Source organism: Antechinus flavipes, chromosome 3, assembly GCF_016432865.1.
Source record: "Antechinus flavipes isolate AdamAnt ecotype Samford, QLD, Australia chromosome 3, AdamAnt_v2, whole genome shotgun sequence".
In the NCBI taxonomy this organism is placed as follows: domain Eukaryota; kingdom Metazoa; phylum Chordata; class Mammalia; order Dasyuromorphia; family Dasyuridae; genus Antechinus; species Antechinus flavipes.
Window position 1 is genome coordinate 557,553,612 of NC_067400.1, and position 15,492 is coordinate 557,569,103.

Here is a 15,492-nt window from a genome sequence, read left to right on the forward strand (position 1 = left end):
TGCATTAATGTGTATGCAATCTTTAATTGGATATGTCCTCTGGGAATTTTCATGTATTAGATTTTATAGCAGTTACCTGTAGTCTTCAGAAAAAATATAGAAAGAATGATCATGATCAATAGCACTAGATAAAAAAAAAACAATTTCACCCCCAATAAAGCCCTTCATCAATGCTATCTTCAATTAGCAATTGCTGTGTGTGAACTCAGAACCTAAGCAATTAATGGATTCTAGATCTTTGTAGTCTCAATCTTGGAATCCTCCTTAGAAGGTCTTAAGGGACAAAGCTTCTGTTGTTAAGAGTACCATGTGTATATTTTGAAATAGTATACCACATGCAAACAGGCAACCAAAAACACCATTGAATAGTACAGAGCATATGGTAGAATAATGAGAGAATTTTTCTTCTTAGAGAATGACGACTCCAGCTACAAGGCTCTTCAATGGCTCCCACTTCCAGGTCAAAGAATTCATCCTTATGGGACTCCCTGGAATCCATAGTTGGCAGCATTGGCTATCTCTACCTCTGGCAGTACTCTACCTCTCCTCCATCAGTGCCAATCTGCTCATCTTTATCACCATCTGGAAGGAACCCAAATTACACCATCCCATGTATCAGTTCCTAAGCGTTCTGTCTATAGTGGACATAGGCTTGGCCACCACCATCATGCCCAAGATATTGGCCATCTTCTGGTTTGATGCCAAAGCCATCAGCCTCCCTGAGTGCTTTGCTCAGATCTATGCCATACATTGCTTTGTAAGCATGGAGTCAGGCATCTTCCTCTGCATGGCTTTTGACAGATATGTGGCTATTTGCCATCCCCTCCGCTATCCCACCATTGTCACAGACTCCTCTGTCTTCAAAGCCACAATATTTATGGTACTCAGAAATGGGCTGGCTGTTATCCCAGTGCCTGTGCTGGCTGCACAGAGAGACTACTGCTCCTCAAATGAAATAGACCACTGCTTGTGCTCCAACTTGGGGGTCACCAGCCTGTCTTGTGATGACAGGAAGGTAAACAGCATTTGTCAGATGATTGTGGCCTCTTTGATAATGGGAGGAGACTTAATCCTGATCATCCTTTCCTATGCCTTGATCTTCTCATCTGTACTGAAGTTGAATTCTGTAGAAGCTGCATCTAAAGCCCTAAGTACATGTAGCTCCCATCTCATTCTCATCCTTTTTTTCTATACAGTGATTGTTGTAATTTTTGTCACTCACCTGGTGGGAAGAAAGTATCCCCTGATCCCTGTGCTCTTCAATGTGTTGCACAACATCATCCCCCCAGCCCTCAACCCTATAGTGTATGCGTTTAGGACCCAAGACCTTAGGCTGGGCTTCCAGAAGTTGATTCTGCCAGGCAAAAAGAGCAAATGAGCTCAAAGCAGCCAAGCTCCCTGTTGTCCAGTGTGTATATTCTACACTTCCTCAAGTTAAGTACAGGTATGATTGGTGCTTTGTATGTGTGTGTGTGTGTGTGTGTGTGTGTGTGTATTTTGTTTTTATTATGAGAGCAAGTTTTTAATATACTTCAGGTGTTTACTATTTCTTTAGGGTTCTTCCTCACTTTTTTGATTCATTTTGACATGTCAGAATACAGCATGGAATTCTGATGGCTTAAAGAATTTTCTCACAGATCATAACATATAGTAAACACCTAAGAATGCCTTAGATGAATGGAAAGATCCCATTTGGGTTATGATGAATATTTTAAGCCAAAGAATTTTGTATACCATTTATTTATGGGCAGCTAAGCTGGGCATGTGATAGAGTAACAAGCCTGTATTCAAAAAGACTCATCAACTTCTTTCAAATGTGACCTCAGACACTTTCTAATCATATGACCCTGGGAAATCACGTAACTCTGTTAGTTTCAGATTCCTCACCTATAAAATGAGCAGGAGAAGGAAATGGCAAATCACTCCAGGATATTTGCAAAAAAAAAAAAAAAATTTAAGAGGTCAGAAATGACTAAACAACATCATTCTTGAATCCAAGTACTTTCCATCCTTTTAACATTGACAAAGAGATATTGAATAAAGACTTCATGTAAAAGGACAAGTGTGTCAAAAGAGGACTTGCTGTGCATTGATGCTATTGGTTTACAAACTCCATATCTGCTGAAACTGAATTGAGCTGGGGAGTCACCAGATGATTTTCTTTCTCAGGTCTTAACCATTGAATTCAAAGTCCTTTTGTTTTGTTTTGTTTTGTTTTTACTTTCACATATCTATTCGCCAGTGAAAAAAATTAGAGGTAGATTCTATATATATGTGTGTATGTGTTTTATATATATATATATAATATTATGTATATGTATGTGTTTGTGTTTAAAATATTTATACATGTATATAAATATATAAAAATATATATGTACAAATGTCCTACTGTACTTGAAATTATACCTACATTATAAACCTTATGCAAAATAAAATATTAAAGCTTAAGACAAAGATGGAATATTTGATCCTAACATCCAGAACATTGTGAGAAGAGTGACATGGTCACTCATATCTATGGCTTGTGTGTAGAAAGAATAGAGAGTAGAAAGAAAAGACCTGAGGCAAGAACACCACTGAAGAGATGTTTTTGACTGAGTAGGTAAGAAGAGATGAGGTCCTAAAGCTGGGGAGAAGAGTCTGTGTAAAGAAAGAAACCAAAAGATTGAGACATGCTAGAATTGATTTGGCAACAGACTAGATTGGAAGAGTGAGAGAATTTTGGGAGCTAAGTGTAACACTAATGTGAATTTAGATGACTGGAAAGATGAGATTTCCTTGAACAGTAGTATGCAAAGTCTAAAGAGCAAAAAAGATATATATATATATATATATATATTTAAACTGTTTATTTTTCAAAACATGTGTGTGGACAATTCTTCAACATTAGCCCTTGAAAAATATTGTGTTCCAATTTCCAGTCTTCTTCCATCTTATATTTCCTTACATATTCTTTAATTCAGTGATACTAAACTCTTTTCTGTCCTTCGGCTCTCCCTTATGCATAGAATGATCCCTCTCCTCATCCTTACCTCCTTCAAATGTCAATTAAAATCCCAGCTTTTACATCAAGGCTTTTCCAATTGTTCTAAATTCAAGTACTTTCGCTTTTAATTATTTCCTATTTATTCAGTCTATATCTAGTTTGTACATATGTATTTGCATCTTATCCGCACTATTAAAATAGAAGCCTTGAAGATAAGAACTAAATTTTACTTTTCTCTGTAGTCCCACAATCTAGAATATAATAATAACATACTAAATACTTATTGACATATGCATTAAATAATTTGCTTATGACCATCATAAGAGCAGTAGTGGAAAATAAATACAATTTTCCTTATGCTTCTCACCTCTCTCAGGAAGTTGGTCAAAGAAATCTTGACATAATGTATTGTTGGAAAGAGAGAGATAGAAATAGCTCTCTCTCCACTAAACCAGCACTTCTTCTAGCTGTATAACCAATAATGGAACCCTTCCTTATTTCCAAATGCAAGCTCTCTATCAAGGCATTACACACAGCTAGAAAGTGATCTTCCAGGATTCTCTCTCACATATATATGCAGCTAAGTATCACCATGAATAGAGTGCAAAATCTGAAGTCAGGAAAATTCATCTTCTTAAGTTCAAATTTTGCCCTTAGACACTTACTACTTAACTCTGTTCGCCTAAGTTCCTCAGATATAAAATGAGCTGGACAAAGAAATGGGAAACCACTTCAATATCTTTACCAAGAAACCCTCCCCAAATGAAGCCACTAAGAGTTGCACACAAATGAAATGACTGAACAATAATATGTGTGTGTGCATATGTGTATATGTATATATGTGTATATAAATGAAAACAGAGAGAGAGAGAGAGAGAGAGAGAAAAAGAGAGAGAGAGACAGAAGAAAAAAAGAGAAAGAGAGAGAGAGAGCGAGAGAGAGAGAGAGAGAGATCCTTTGATAACATACCACATGCCAACTATCATCATCAATACTGGGGCAAATATTCTCTTTAATGAGATTGCAGGCTCACAAGTTTCAAAGTTAAAAAATATAAATTCTTAAATATAAATTAATAAATTGTGAAAATAAACAAAAAGATAGGAAGTAGAGACAACTATGTAGTAGTTGACCTGAAAAAAAACTGGGATTTTTGTGTGGATTCATACTCAATATGAATTCAACATTGTCATATGGAAGCTCTAAAAGCTAATTCCATCAAACAGCATTAAGAAAAATTAAGTTTTCAGGACTATGCTTGTCATGGATGAGGTAATAGAAAATACTTTGAATAATCAAACCACACCTTGGGAATTTTCTACAGTTTCAGTGCACAGATTTTCAAAAAGACTTTTATAAACTGGATAACATCTAGTGCAAAGCAATCCATATTGTGAAAAGTCGCCAACATGGGGAAGGTTTTTCACGTTGTATGAGCATTAACTGAAGGAATTGGGAGTTACTTTGGAGAAAATAAGACAAGTTGAGAGCAGGGACAATAGTTGTCTTCAAGTATTCGATTAACTATAACACAAAAGAAGAGTATGGCTTGTGTTTACCTTTAGAGAGCAGAATTAGAAAGACTGGATGGAAGTTGTAATGAGGAAAAATTTGGACTTCATACAAAGTGAACCATAGCAGAAGGAAGCAAAGAAAACAATGATTTATTCTGCAACTACTCTGTACCAGGCACTAAGGAAAATGCTTTACAAATGCCTCATTTAATTCTCACAAAAACCTTTGAAGGTAGATTCTATTATCTCCCATTCTGCAGCTGAGAAAATTGAGATAAATAGAGCTTAAGTAAATAGCCCCATGTCATAGAGCTACTACCTGACATCAAATTGGAACTTTGTCATCTTAACTAGGATAGTTTTCTATCTACTATGCCACTTTGCTACATTTTCGGTAACTTTTAGAAACATCTGAAAATAGAATGGTTACTTCAAGAAATATCATATGATCTCTGACAAGGGATCTCTAAGCAAAGATAGGTGATGATTTGTCTGGTATATTGTAGAGGTGATTCTTATGCTGGTATGTTGAATTAGTAGGCTTCTGAAAGTGAAATGTTACTATCATCTAGGTTTTCTCATCATACGAGGTTCGAATTGTACATGCTCAATTCAGGAGAAAAAGGTTATAGTTTTAAAAATTTTACCTAGTTATATTCTAAATATAGATTAAATCTCAGCAGCCCTGAAGTTTCAGGACTCTAAAATCCTCTGAGATATCTAGTCCTACAGCCACACACATCTGGGACCATTCTGTAAGAATAATCCTCAGAGAGTTTAAGCAAGAGTATGTAATAATGGCCCCAGTCTGAGCTCCACAGGTAAGAGGCTCTCAAAGATTTTGATTGGAAACTTTTTCAATCATGTACAGAGATATGCTCTTTGCTGGCATTGGGGTAAGTACTATCTATAAGTACTTAAATGACTTACATGTTAAAGAGCAAATAGAATTCTTGTACCTGGCTTTAGAAGTCAGAACTATTGGACTGAAGTTGCAGGAAGATAGTCTTGGACTTTAAATAATAGAAACTTCATAATAATTAGAACTTTCCCAAAAAGTAATGAATAACCATACAAGTAGTGATTCTTATTCATTTGAGGTCTTCCAGTAAAGCATGGCTGGGCAGCTAGGTGGTCTGGTAGATAGAGGACTGGGCATGGAGTCAGGAGTTATAATCTGACCTCAGATATTTACTAGCTGTGTGACCTAGGACAAGTAACTTAATCTTGTTTGCCTCAGTTTCCTCATCTGTAAAATGAACTGGAGAAGAAAATGGCAAACCACTCAAATACCTTTGCCAAAAAAAAAAAAAAAACAACAAATTGGCATTGTGAAGAGATAGCCAAGACTGAATAATAACAAATAAAGAATGGCTGACTTCTTGTTGAGAATGAGATTTTTATTTAGCTATATTCAGGACTATAAGAAATAGTCCTCACATTCCTTCTATCTCTGAGACTAGTTTATTTTGTAATTCTCCAATTCATAGAAATATGACAATAGAAATCTGAAAATCACTATAACTTAGAGATTTACAAGACAGTACCTAATTGTAGTCAGTGTGTTCAAATTATCAAATTATCAAACTTTGAAGGATTACATTCCAGCAATTTAAAAGTAACAGTTACTGTGCAAAGACGGTGCACTATAGTGGAGCTCTGAAACCAGAGAATCCAAGATTGGGAAATCTTCCTCAGATTACTATATGTGAATAACCTTGGCTACTTCACTTAAACACTATGGGTTGAAGTTGTCCCACCTCTAAGGTGAGGAGATGAGACTAAACAATCTTTGTTTTAGTTCTAGATCTATGACCTCATGTTTCTGTTAATGCATCCTGAGTTCATAATAACTTGATTTAGCTTTTCAAATGATGAACATTATTTTTGATGAGTGGAAGGGTATTAAATTTCATTAAGAAAATAATTCATCATTATCACGATAAAGCCATCATAAGGCTTTAAATTGCTCTCATGGTTGAATTCTTTAGGTTCCTTCTGTTATTCTAGGTGATTGAAACTTATTTACACGATGACTGTCATTTAAGATAATAGTGATCTCATCTAGTTTTATGATAATCGAGTTGATAAAATTTTCTCACTTCATTTAATTCTGTGATAAAAGACCAAAATGTCACTAGACCAAGAATTGGGATTTTTGGACTTAACTATGCTTCCTCTACCTTATAGTGGTAAAACTGATCTATTGGAACAAAATGGAAATGTTTATATTTTTCGCTATTAATTTTATTAGTCAGTGTTGTCTATCATGATCTTGTTGGATGCTTACTATTTTACTTAGTGTATTTAGTAAAACCTCCCTTGTTGGTAATCCATGAAGTTAGGATCAAACAAAAAAAAACTCCACTTCAGAGGTTTTTGGAATGATTTTGCCAATTCATGCTCCAACCATCAGTTTATTAATATATCTGTTTTCTCAGCCCCACCAATCTTACTATTTTCATTTTTGGTCATTTTTCCTAATATGATTCCTATGAGATAAAATCTTAGAGTTGATTTAATTAATATTTCTATTATTCTTTGTTTCAAAATATTCTTTTGGGTGGTTTTTCATAGATAATAATAAGAGAGTAAGATCACAACATCTTTGATTCTTATGACTTTTGAAGAAGAAAATTATCATGAATATCATATAGCATTTTATGGACTGTAAAAAGTAACATTTAATTTAAATAAAAAGCAACAATGATCTCCAATGACTACCAGTATAATATTCAAAATGCAATGCTACTGACCACACTACTCTTCTCAAAGTGAACAGTGGCTGAATATTATCTATTAAACAAAGTATATAAATACTGTGACTAGAATTGGAAAAACCTCCACAATCTTCTCCAACCAAGCTTTCCATTCTAATATGATACTTAATTCCTTTCCATAGTCTATGTTTTAATCAAACTGGTCTATAATCTATCCTCTGCTCTTATCTGGTCTAATTGCTGTTATTCAAGTTGTCACTAAGATTGTATTACATTAACACAAATCTCCATCAGATGGACACTTACCCGTCTATGAAGACATCTCCTCTTTTTTTTTTTTTTTTAGGCCATTTTATTTTTATTGGAACGAATTGGGAGACATCATTTTCAAGTGAAAGATACAATTAAAAAAAAAAAAAACCTGACATTTTGAATAATTTTACACATGTGCTACATTTTGTTTATCTGAGATGAGGTCTCTTCTGACCTGATATATGAGTAATCTAGCAGAAAAATAAATCACAGCAAACAATTATTAAGAGCTTTCACCTAATTTTTAGGATCTCTTCCCAAAGAATCATTTATCATAGAAACAGAAAAACAGGGTGTCTGGCAAATAGTACTCTTCTGGCATCGTGTCTGTCTGAAAATTGTGACCATTTTTCAGATGGCCTCCTTTTAATAGTTGAGTCATTTGAAATCCATACAAATTATTTTGATGGCCAAATAATCCTGAATATCTCAATTAGATTGGAAGTGTCACCTCCAAGAGAAATAGCCTCAGTCTTTTTTCTCCCAAATTCATAGATCAGATGAATTGACATCCTCCTGGAGTTGACATCTATTAAAAACCATTCCAGTTTCCAATGACCTAAAAAAGCCAAGCACCCTATATATTTTAATTTTTTTTCAAATTACCATGAAGAATCAATCTGATTCTCAGATTTTTCTTCTGTATATTCTTTTCAAAACGATCGTAACCGATCATTTAAAGAGTAGAAGAAATACCTTACAGGTGGCATAGGGGCCCAAAAGGACATACTGTAGAATTCACACACATACTTTGGTAAAAAACGGATTCTTTAACAGCACCAACAATCAACGCCGATCATGCTGGTTTATGCTCATTTTGAAAGTCAAAGTCCTTTTCTTCCTAAAATTTCTCAAAACATTTCGCCTAGATACCTCATTTGCACTTTTCTCATACTTTCATGCATTTTACTAACTTGTGTAACTATCTTCTATCCCTGTTTCTCTCCCATGTTTTTCAGAATCCCTACTTCTTTTCAAAACTTGGTTCAAATAGCCTTTCAATGTGGTCTTTCCTAATTCTTCCATCTACTTTTAGTCTCTTCAAATTATATTGTACTTATAGTGTTTGTACTTAATTTGCATGTACTTCTAATTGTACCCAATATCTCCCATAATACACTATACTATAAACTTCTATGAAGCAGAAACCATTACATATGTCTTTTATAGTCCCAGTTCTTAGAAAAGTTTCTGGCATGCAGTAGACATTTAATAAATGCTTGTTGTTTGATTCATTCTCTCATTTAGGTTTTAAGGTACTTGAAAGTAGGACATAAGCTATTTTGTCTTTTTTTTCCCCTCCAAAACCTTAGAGAATTCCTTATGTGTACTATATTTCATAAATTATTATTAGCTTGGCTTGGTTTCATGACATGACTGGAAAGATAGAAAATTATGATTGAAACATGATATTTCAAAGTGGATCTTTCAAGTGGAACAATTTGGAGAACTAGGATTATCTAAGAAATGATTGTGTGTTTGTGCATATGGCGGTGGGGGTGGGGGGAAGAGAGAGAGAGAGAGAGAGAGAGAGAGAGAGAGAGAGAGAAAGAGAGAGAGAGAGAGAGAGAGAGAGAGACAAAGAGAGAAAGAGAGAGAGAGAGGAGAATGAGAGAAACAGAGAGAGAGAAACAGAGATACACAGAGAAAGAGAGACAGAGACAAAGCCACAGAAAGAGAGAGAGACAAAGAGAGAGACTATTGGAATTAAATGAACAGGTTCTAGGAAATAACCTAAACGATCTCTAAATCTATGATCCCATAATTTAATGACATTTATCATTTCTCTATATGTTTTTTCAACCTGAAAAAATATTAACCACAAGATAATTTTCTAGTGACTGTTACACTCATCCAAAATTTCTCCTTTTTTAGACATAAGAAAAGGACAGGATTGTAAAGGGCAGGAACACTGAAAAGGTATACTTAAGGTTCAGTATGATTGATTTAATCCCACAACAAGGTATTAATTCAATGGAATTGATGAGACAATAGTTATTTCGTTTACATATACTTAGTATGTAATTGTTCTATAGTTGATGTAATTGTAATAGGGTACTTAAACTGAGGACAAAGTCAGCCACAGAGATTCCTTCTTTGATCAGCCTCCTGGTAGCTCTCCTACCTCCTGCACTTTGGGAGAGACTGGTTCAGACTGGGAGACTGAAGGAGACAATAAAGATTTCGGACTTTATCCCTGACTATTCTAGTGGTGATTATGTTGCAGAGACCAAGGCTGGTCTGAAGGCTCTCCAGAAAGCTAGCCAAAACATTGCACAGGACTTTCCAAACGTCATTTAAAGTCTTCCTTTGAATCTAAATAGTACAATATACAAAACACACAAGGTTTTTCTCTTTTTAAATTCACATTTATCTTCTCATTAACAATAGCAATTCAATTTAACAAGATTAAACACAAAACACTAAAATTAGAGGTTTTAATATACAAAATCTGCTTCTTTCATCAAATGACACATTTTGATGGAATAAAGGAAAATAATAGTAAAACTCTAAAGAGAATATGGAAAATGATGAAACGTGTGACAATAAGACTGTTTGTTCATTATACTCTTTTATATATTTATTTTATAAATGAAACCATTGCTTTGAATTCATGAAATCTGTTTTTTTCCAAGCTCTTAATCACAATCTAGAATATAAATTTAGAGTTAGAAAGGACTTTAGAGACTTTCTAGCTTAATCTCATTTTACAATACATGAAACTGATAGCCAGAGAATTTAAGTACTTTTCCAAGGTCACAATTTTAATGCATTTCCTACTACAATATAACTAATCCAATCTCTAGTTCAGAAAATGCCCAATCGCACAAAATAGCAGCCAAGGATAATATTAGAATGATTTGAAACGATCAGAACCAATTGAATAACAATTGTAGAAGCTTCTTGGAAGGTATCAAAGAAATAGATTGGTAGAGAGGAAAAGAGCCTTAAAAATGGTAGCATAATAATGGTGACTTTTCACTCATTCACTGAAATTTACAAGGCTCAAAATTTTTTCAGTAATGATTTTAATAGACTGTGCAGTTAAAACCTGTTTCAGTTACATTTTGGAAGGTAATCTTTTAACTGCATAGAAATTATTTAACTTAGTACTTAGCAAGAATAATTAGTAAAAACAGAAAGATATTAGATAGCTTACTGTTTCTCCTGGTGACTTCATTCCAGTCAAAGACATGTCAAATAGCCTGACTTTTCCAAGTTTTCACTGCAACAACCTCCCTAGCACAGGACTAATAGGGTCCTGGGTTTTGCATCTCCATTAATAGAGTGTTATATTATATTGTTGACCTGGAGTATATCATACTGTATGGGATCTATGCTACAACTCCACAGAGTTTTAGCTAGGGAATCGATTCTACTCAAATGAATGTGTTTGCATTACTTTGATTTGAATGTGTATTTCATATTACTTTGCCGAGGTGGGAAGATGCCTGGGGGCTGGCATATAAATGGACTGAATTGAAAGAATTAAATTCATTTCTTGGCCAAGGAAAATATCACTAAGATTGGTGTGCCCAAGTGGCATAAGAGGCTGAATTACCAGAAAATTATATAGTTTTACTATATTACAAAGTGGATTTGAATCTCCCAAATCCTTTGAATATTATTCTTGACACACAATCTGCCTGAAAAGAATGAGGGTTGTTTTGCATGCTTGTTCATTGGAATCATCCATAAACCATTTCTCTGAAATACTAATCTTTTTTCTGGCATTCTCTTTCTGGGCAGGCAGCAGCCATCACTGAAGAATATAATATGCTATCCTCTTGTCCATCATGCCCAACTCCAACAGCTCCAGCTTGACTCCCATATTTTTCATTCTGAATGGAGTTCCTGGGTTGGAAGCATCTCATATATGGATCTCTCTCCCAATCTGCTCCATGTACCTCATTGCTGTTTTGGGGAATAGTGGACTCCTCTATTTAATTCACCATGAGGAATCCTTGCACCGGCCTATGTATTACTTTTTGGCTCTACTTTCCTTCACTGATGTTACCCTTTGCACCACAACTGTACCCAATATGCTCTGTATCTTCTGGTTCAACCTTAAGGAGATCACTTTTAATGCTTGCCTAGTCCAGATGTTCTTTGTTCATGTGTTGACTGGGATGGAATCTGGTGTACTCATGCTCATGGCCCTGGACCGCTATGTGGCCATCTGTTATCCCTTACGCTACACTACCATCCTCACCAATTCTGTCATAGCCAAAGCTGGGTTCATCACCTTTCTGCGGGGTGCAATGCTCATCATCCCTTTCACATTCCTCTCCAAGAGGCTGCCTTACTGCCAAGGAAACATCATCCCTCACACTTACTGTGACCACATGTCTGTAGCTAAGGTGTCCTGTGGGAATGTCAAAATCAATGCTATTTATGGTCTGATGGTTGCTTTATTAATAGGTGTATTTGATATCTGCTGCATCTCTGTATCTTATACCATGATTCTGCGGGCTGTAGTGAGCCTCTCCTCTGCAGATGCTCGACACAAAGCCTTTAGTACCTGCACATCTCACATTTGTGCTATAGTTATCACGTATGTTCCCGCTTTCTTCACTTTATTTACCCATCGCTTTGGAGGACACACTATTCCCCATCATGTTCACATCCTTGTGGCCAATTTTTACTTGCTTCTGCCTCCCACAATGAACCCTATTGTCTATGGAGTAAAAACCAAGCAGATCAGAGAAGGAGTGATCAAACTCTTATTTGGGGAAAAAGACTTCTTGGCCTAAGAATTGTTGAACATTGAGATCCAATGTCAGTGGATACTTAAGCAAAGAAAGAGAAGCAGAAATTTTAGAAAAGACCTATGAAGGAGGGAGTAAACATGAAGAAAAAAGTTATTCAAGTACACAAAATTCATGACTCCCATTCCATCATAATGGCTGAGCTTTCTTGTAGATAATGATGGAAGATAAATAGAAAAAAAGGAGATAACTTTTCACAAACTAAAAATTTAGACATGAGCCAAAAATTACCATGAAAAAATTTTGTGATGCATCTCAAAGTACTCTAAATATATGTATAATTAGTAAAGATAGTCTAGGTTCATTTTGAGCAGAGGTTTGGAAAAAATGTAGTAAAATTTAGATGAGTGAAGAATGGATTAAGCAACAAAAATTGTCAATACTTCCAACAAATAAATAAATAATGCCTGGCTTAGACATGCTTCTGTATTTGATTTTTTTCTTCAGGACCATGTTAAATGAAGAATATATCTGTTGAGAAATTGGTAAAGATTGAGAAGGGAAAGGAACTCATTTACCTGGGCCTTGGAGAAGAAAGAGGCATTTTAAAGGGAATAATAGAGGGAAACAGAAACAAAAGACAAGATGTAAGGATGTCACATAAGGGAGAAAGATGAAAACATTTTCTCCTAGGCTGCCTTTCATTGGGCTACTTCAACTTTCCAGGCATTTTAGCCAAACCAATAAGTATTTATTAAAGATTTGCTAGATGTCAGACATGGTACTAAGTGCTGCAGATGCAGATATAAGCAAAAAGGAAGACATCTTATCTTCAAGGAGTTTATTTTCTAATGGAAAGATCAGAAGCTCATACTCTAATTCATATCTCAGGTGTAGATTCACAGATGGAAAAGTGTTCCCCTCTCCCTTGTGATGCGTGAAATCCTCATAGCATTCACCCTTCCCTTCTATTACAGAGACCTTTCATATCCCCTTTCATAATGGAAAAAGCAAGAAACACTCATTTTCATCATCTTCTTGTAAAAGGCAATTCTCTTGCTCCTTTTTTCCTGGGATTGCTACTACTTCCTGACCTCAGTAGCCAAGATTAATTTCCATGTCCTCCAAAATACTTTGGATCTTGAAGAAGTCCTGAATTATTCCAGTCTTTATTGCATTATTTCCCTTTCTTTTCCCTACTAAATTTATTCAATTTTAAGATTTCTGAAGTATGTTGTATAATAAAATTAATCCAAGATAACTCACAGTGGAGAATGAAGACAAAAGGTGATCTAGTGGAGAAGGAAATGGCAAACCATTCAATATCTGTGTCAAGAAAACTCCATTCAAGGTGAGGAAGAAATGGACATGACTAAATGAATGAACAACAGCAACAACAATTTTAAAGTCCACATCAGATATTTTCCAGGCCCCAAAAGCATATAGTAAATGTCCTCCAATTGGATGCAGTTATATTTTGGCAACAATGAATTTAGTGATTGCATCCTGGGAAAAGTCAGTGTATGAGGGTTGCTTTCTTCTTTCAACTGCCAATAAATGAAGATATATTTCTTCCCTGGTGAAATCATCCACACTATGTGGTCCTCTACTCACCTTTATTTATGCCTTATTTATTTATTATGTGTCTATTTATTTATTACATTATTATGACCTTATTTATACATTATGACCCCAGCATGGAGGCAAGATTCCTCACCCAGATGTTAGTCACCTAGAAAAAGAAACCATCTTCTCAATTATATGCTATGTTGATATCTTCAGGGAAAATGCTATTTCCATGACATATGTCTTTGACCAACATTATTACTACTGGAAAGCATCAACAATTTTAATGTTCTTGGGTTTTTGTCTTACATCTGACACTAGTTATATATGATCCCAGGTAAGTAACTTAATTTCTCTGGGTCTCAATTTCTTCATCTGTAAAATTAAAGGGGGGCGGGGAGGTTAACATGATGTCTTCTGAGGTTCCTTTCAGTTATAAATTTAGGATTCTATAATTCTGTCAAGGTCCCTTGGCAAAAGGGAAAAGTGCTATTTGGACATTAAAATTTATTCACACCAATAGACAAGAAGATTCTTTATCTCAGCAATTAAATTACAACTTTTATTTTCAAACCTGTTAATACAATCAAAAACTGGAACTTTAATTTGACATAGTCCTTATTCTAAACCTTTCTATCATACTCAAATAAGTCATAATCTTCACTGAGGCTCAAACAAAACCCTTTGCTTTCTGAATTCACTTATGGATTATATTCACACAGAGAACATGATTATTTGTTCACCCTCATATCCTACTTGCATTTTTCTTCTCTCAGTAACATCTTTTTCAAATAGGCTGAATTCTTAAGTACCCAAGATAAAATGGTAGTGCTTGAAAGACCTTTTTTCCATCAAACACTTTATATGGTGCTAATAACATTGATGCTAAACTTTCTTTATTTTTAATGCCATCAAATTGTAACTGTATTCAATGAAGCAACTAAGTGGTTCCAGGTTTAGTCAGGAAGATCAGAGTTCAAATTTGACCTTAGACACTCACTACTTGTATGATCCTGGACAGATCACTTAACTTTTATTTGCCTCAATTTCTTCTACTGTAAAATAAGAATAATAAAATAGCACCTACCATAATGTGTTGTTAGGATCAAAAAAGATCATATTTGTAAAGTGCTTAGCCCAGTGTTTGGCATATAGCACTTCTGGAGTGAATGAGTAAAGCTTTGAGAGCTGGTAGAGTTTGATGTTAACTTAAGAGATCTCTTCAGAGGTCTAACTAATGGCTAAAATTGGTATCACAGTCTATCAGGAAGATAGCTTAAGATGAAAAGAAATGGACTATAGGAAGTTACTATTTTATAGAAACTGTGACATTTAAAAAAGTTGAGACATTATTCCTGAGTAATTAGTAATTTTATTAAGAATACGAGCATTTTAACAAAAAATCTGAGTGCCATTCTTAAATACCAAAAATATTCATGGCAGGGGATTCACAACTTACATGCTCTTGGAAGAAGAATATTCCTGAAGGTGGAAATTAACCTTGATTGATAAACTATTCAAGAGGTGGAGTTTACAAAGAGAAATGAGCTCATTCCAGTGATGGGCTAAGAGTTATAGAGTATTATTCTTGGACAGAAACTATACTTTATATCTAGACCATCCTCAACTAATACACACACACACACACACACACACACACACACACACAATTTTGGATGAATGCA

General features: G+C 35.0%; 2 protein-coding genes across 2 annotated transcripts; both read left to right on the forward strand.

The window, feature by feature from the left end:
- Nucleotides 1-415: 415 nt before the first annotated feature.
- LOC127557495 (olfactory receptor 56B1-like) lies at nt 416-1,378 on the forward strand. Its single transcript, XM_051990806.1, has one exon. It carries the CDS (start codon nt 416-418, stop codon nt 1,376-1,378), a length of 963 nt encoding a protein of 320 aa, XP_051846766.1.
- Nucleotides 1,379-11,329: 9,951 nt separating this feature from the next.
- On the forward strand, nt 11,330-12,286 carry LOC127557496 (olfactory receptor 52N2). Its single transcript, XM_051990807.1, has one exon. The coding sequence runs from the start codon at nt 11,330-11,332 to the stop codon at nt 12,284-12,286; it is 957 nt and encodes a 318-aa protein (XP_051846767.1).
- The last annotated feature ends 3,206 nt before the right edge of the window (nt 12,287-15,492 follow it).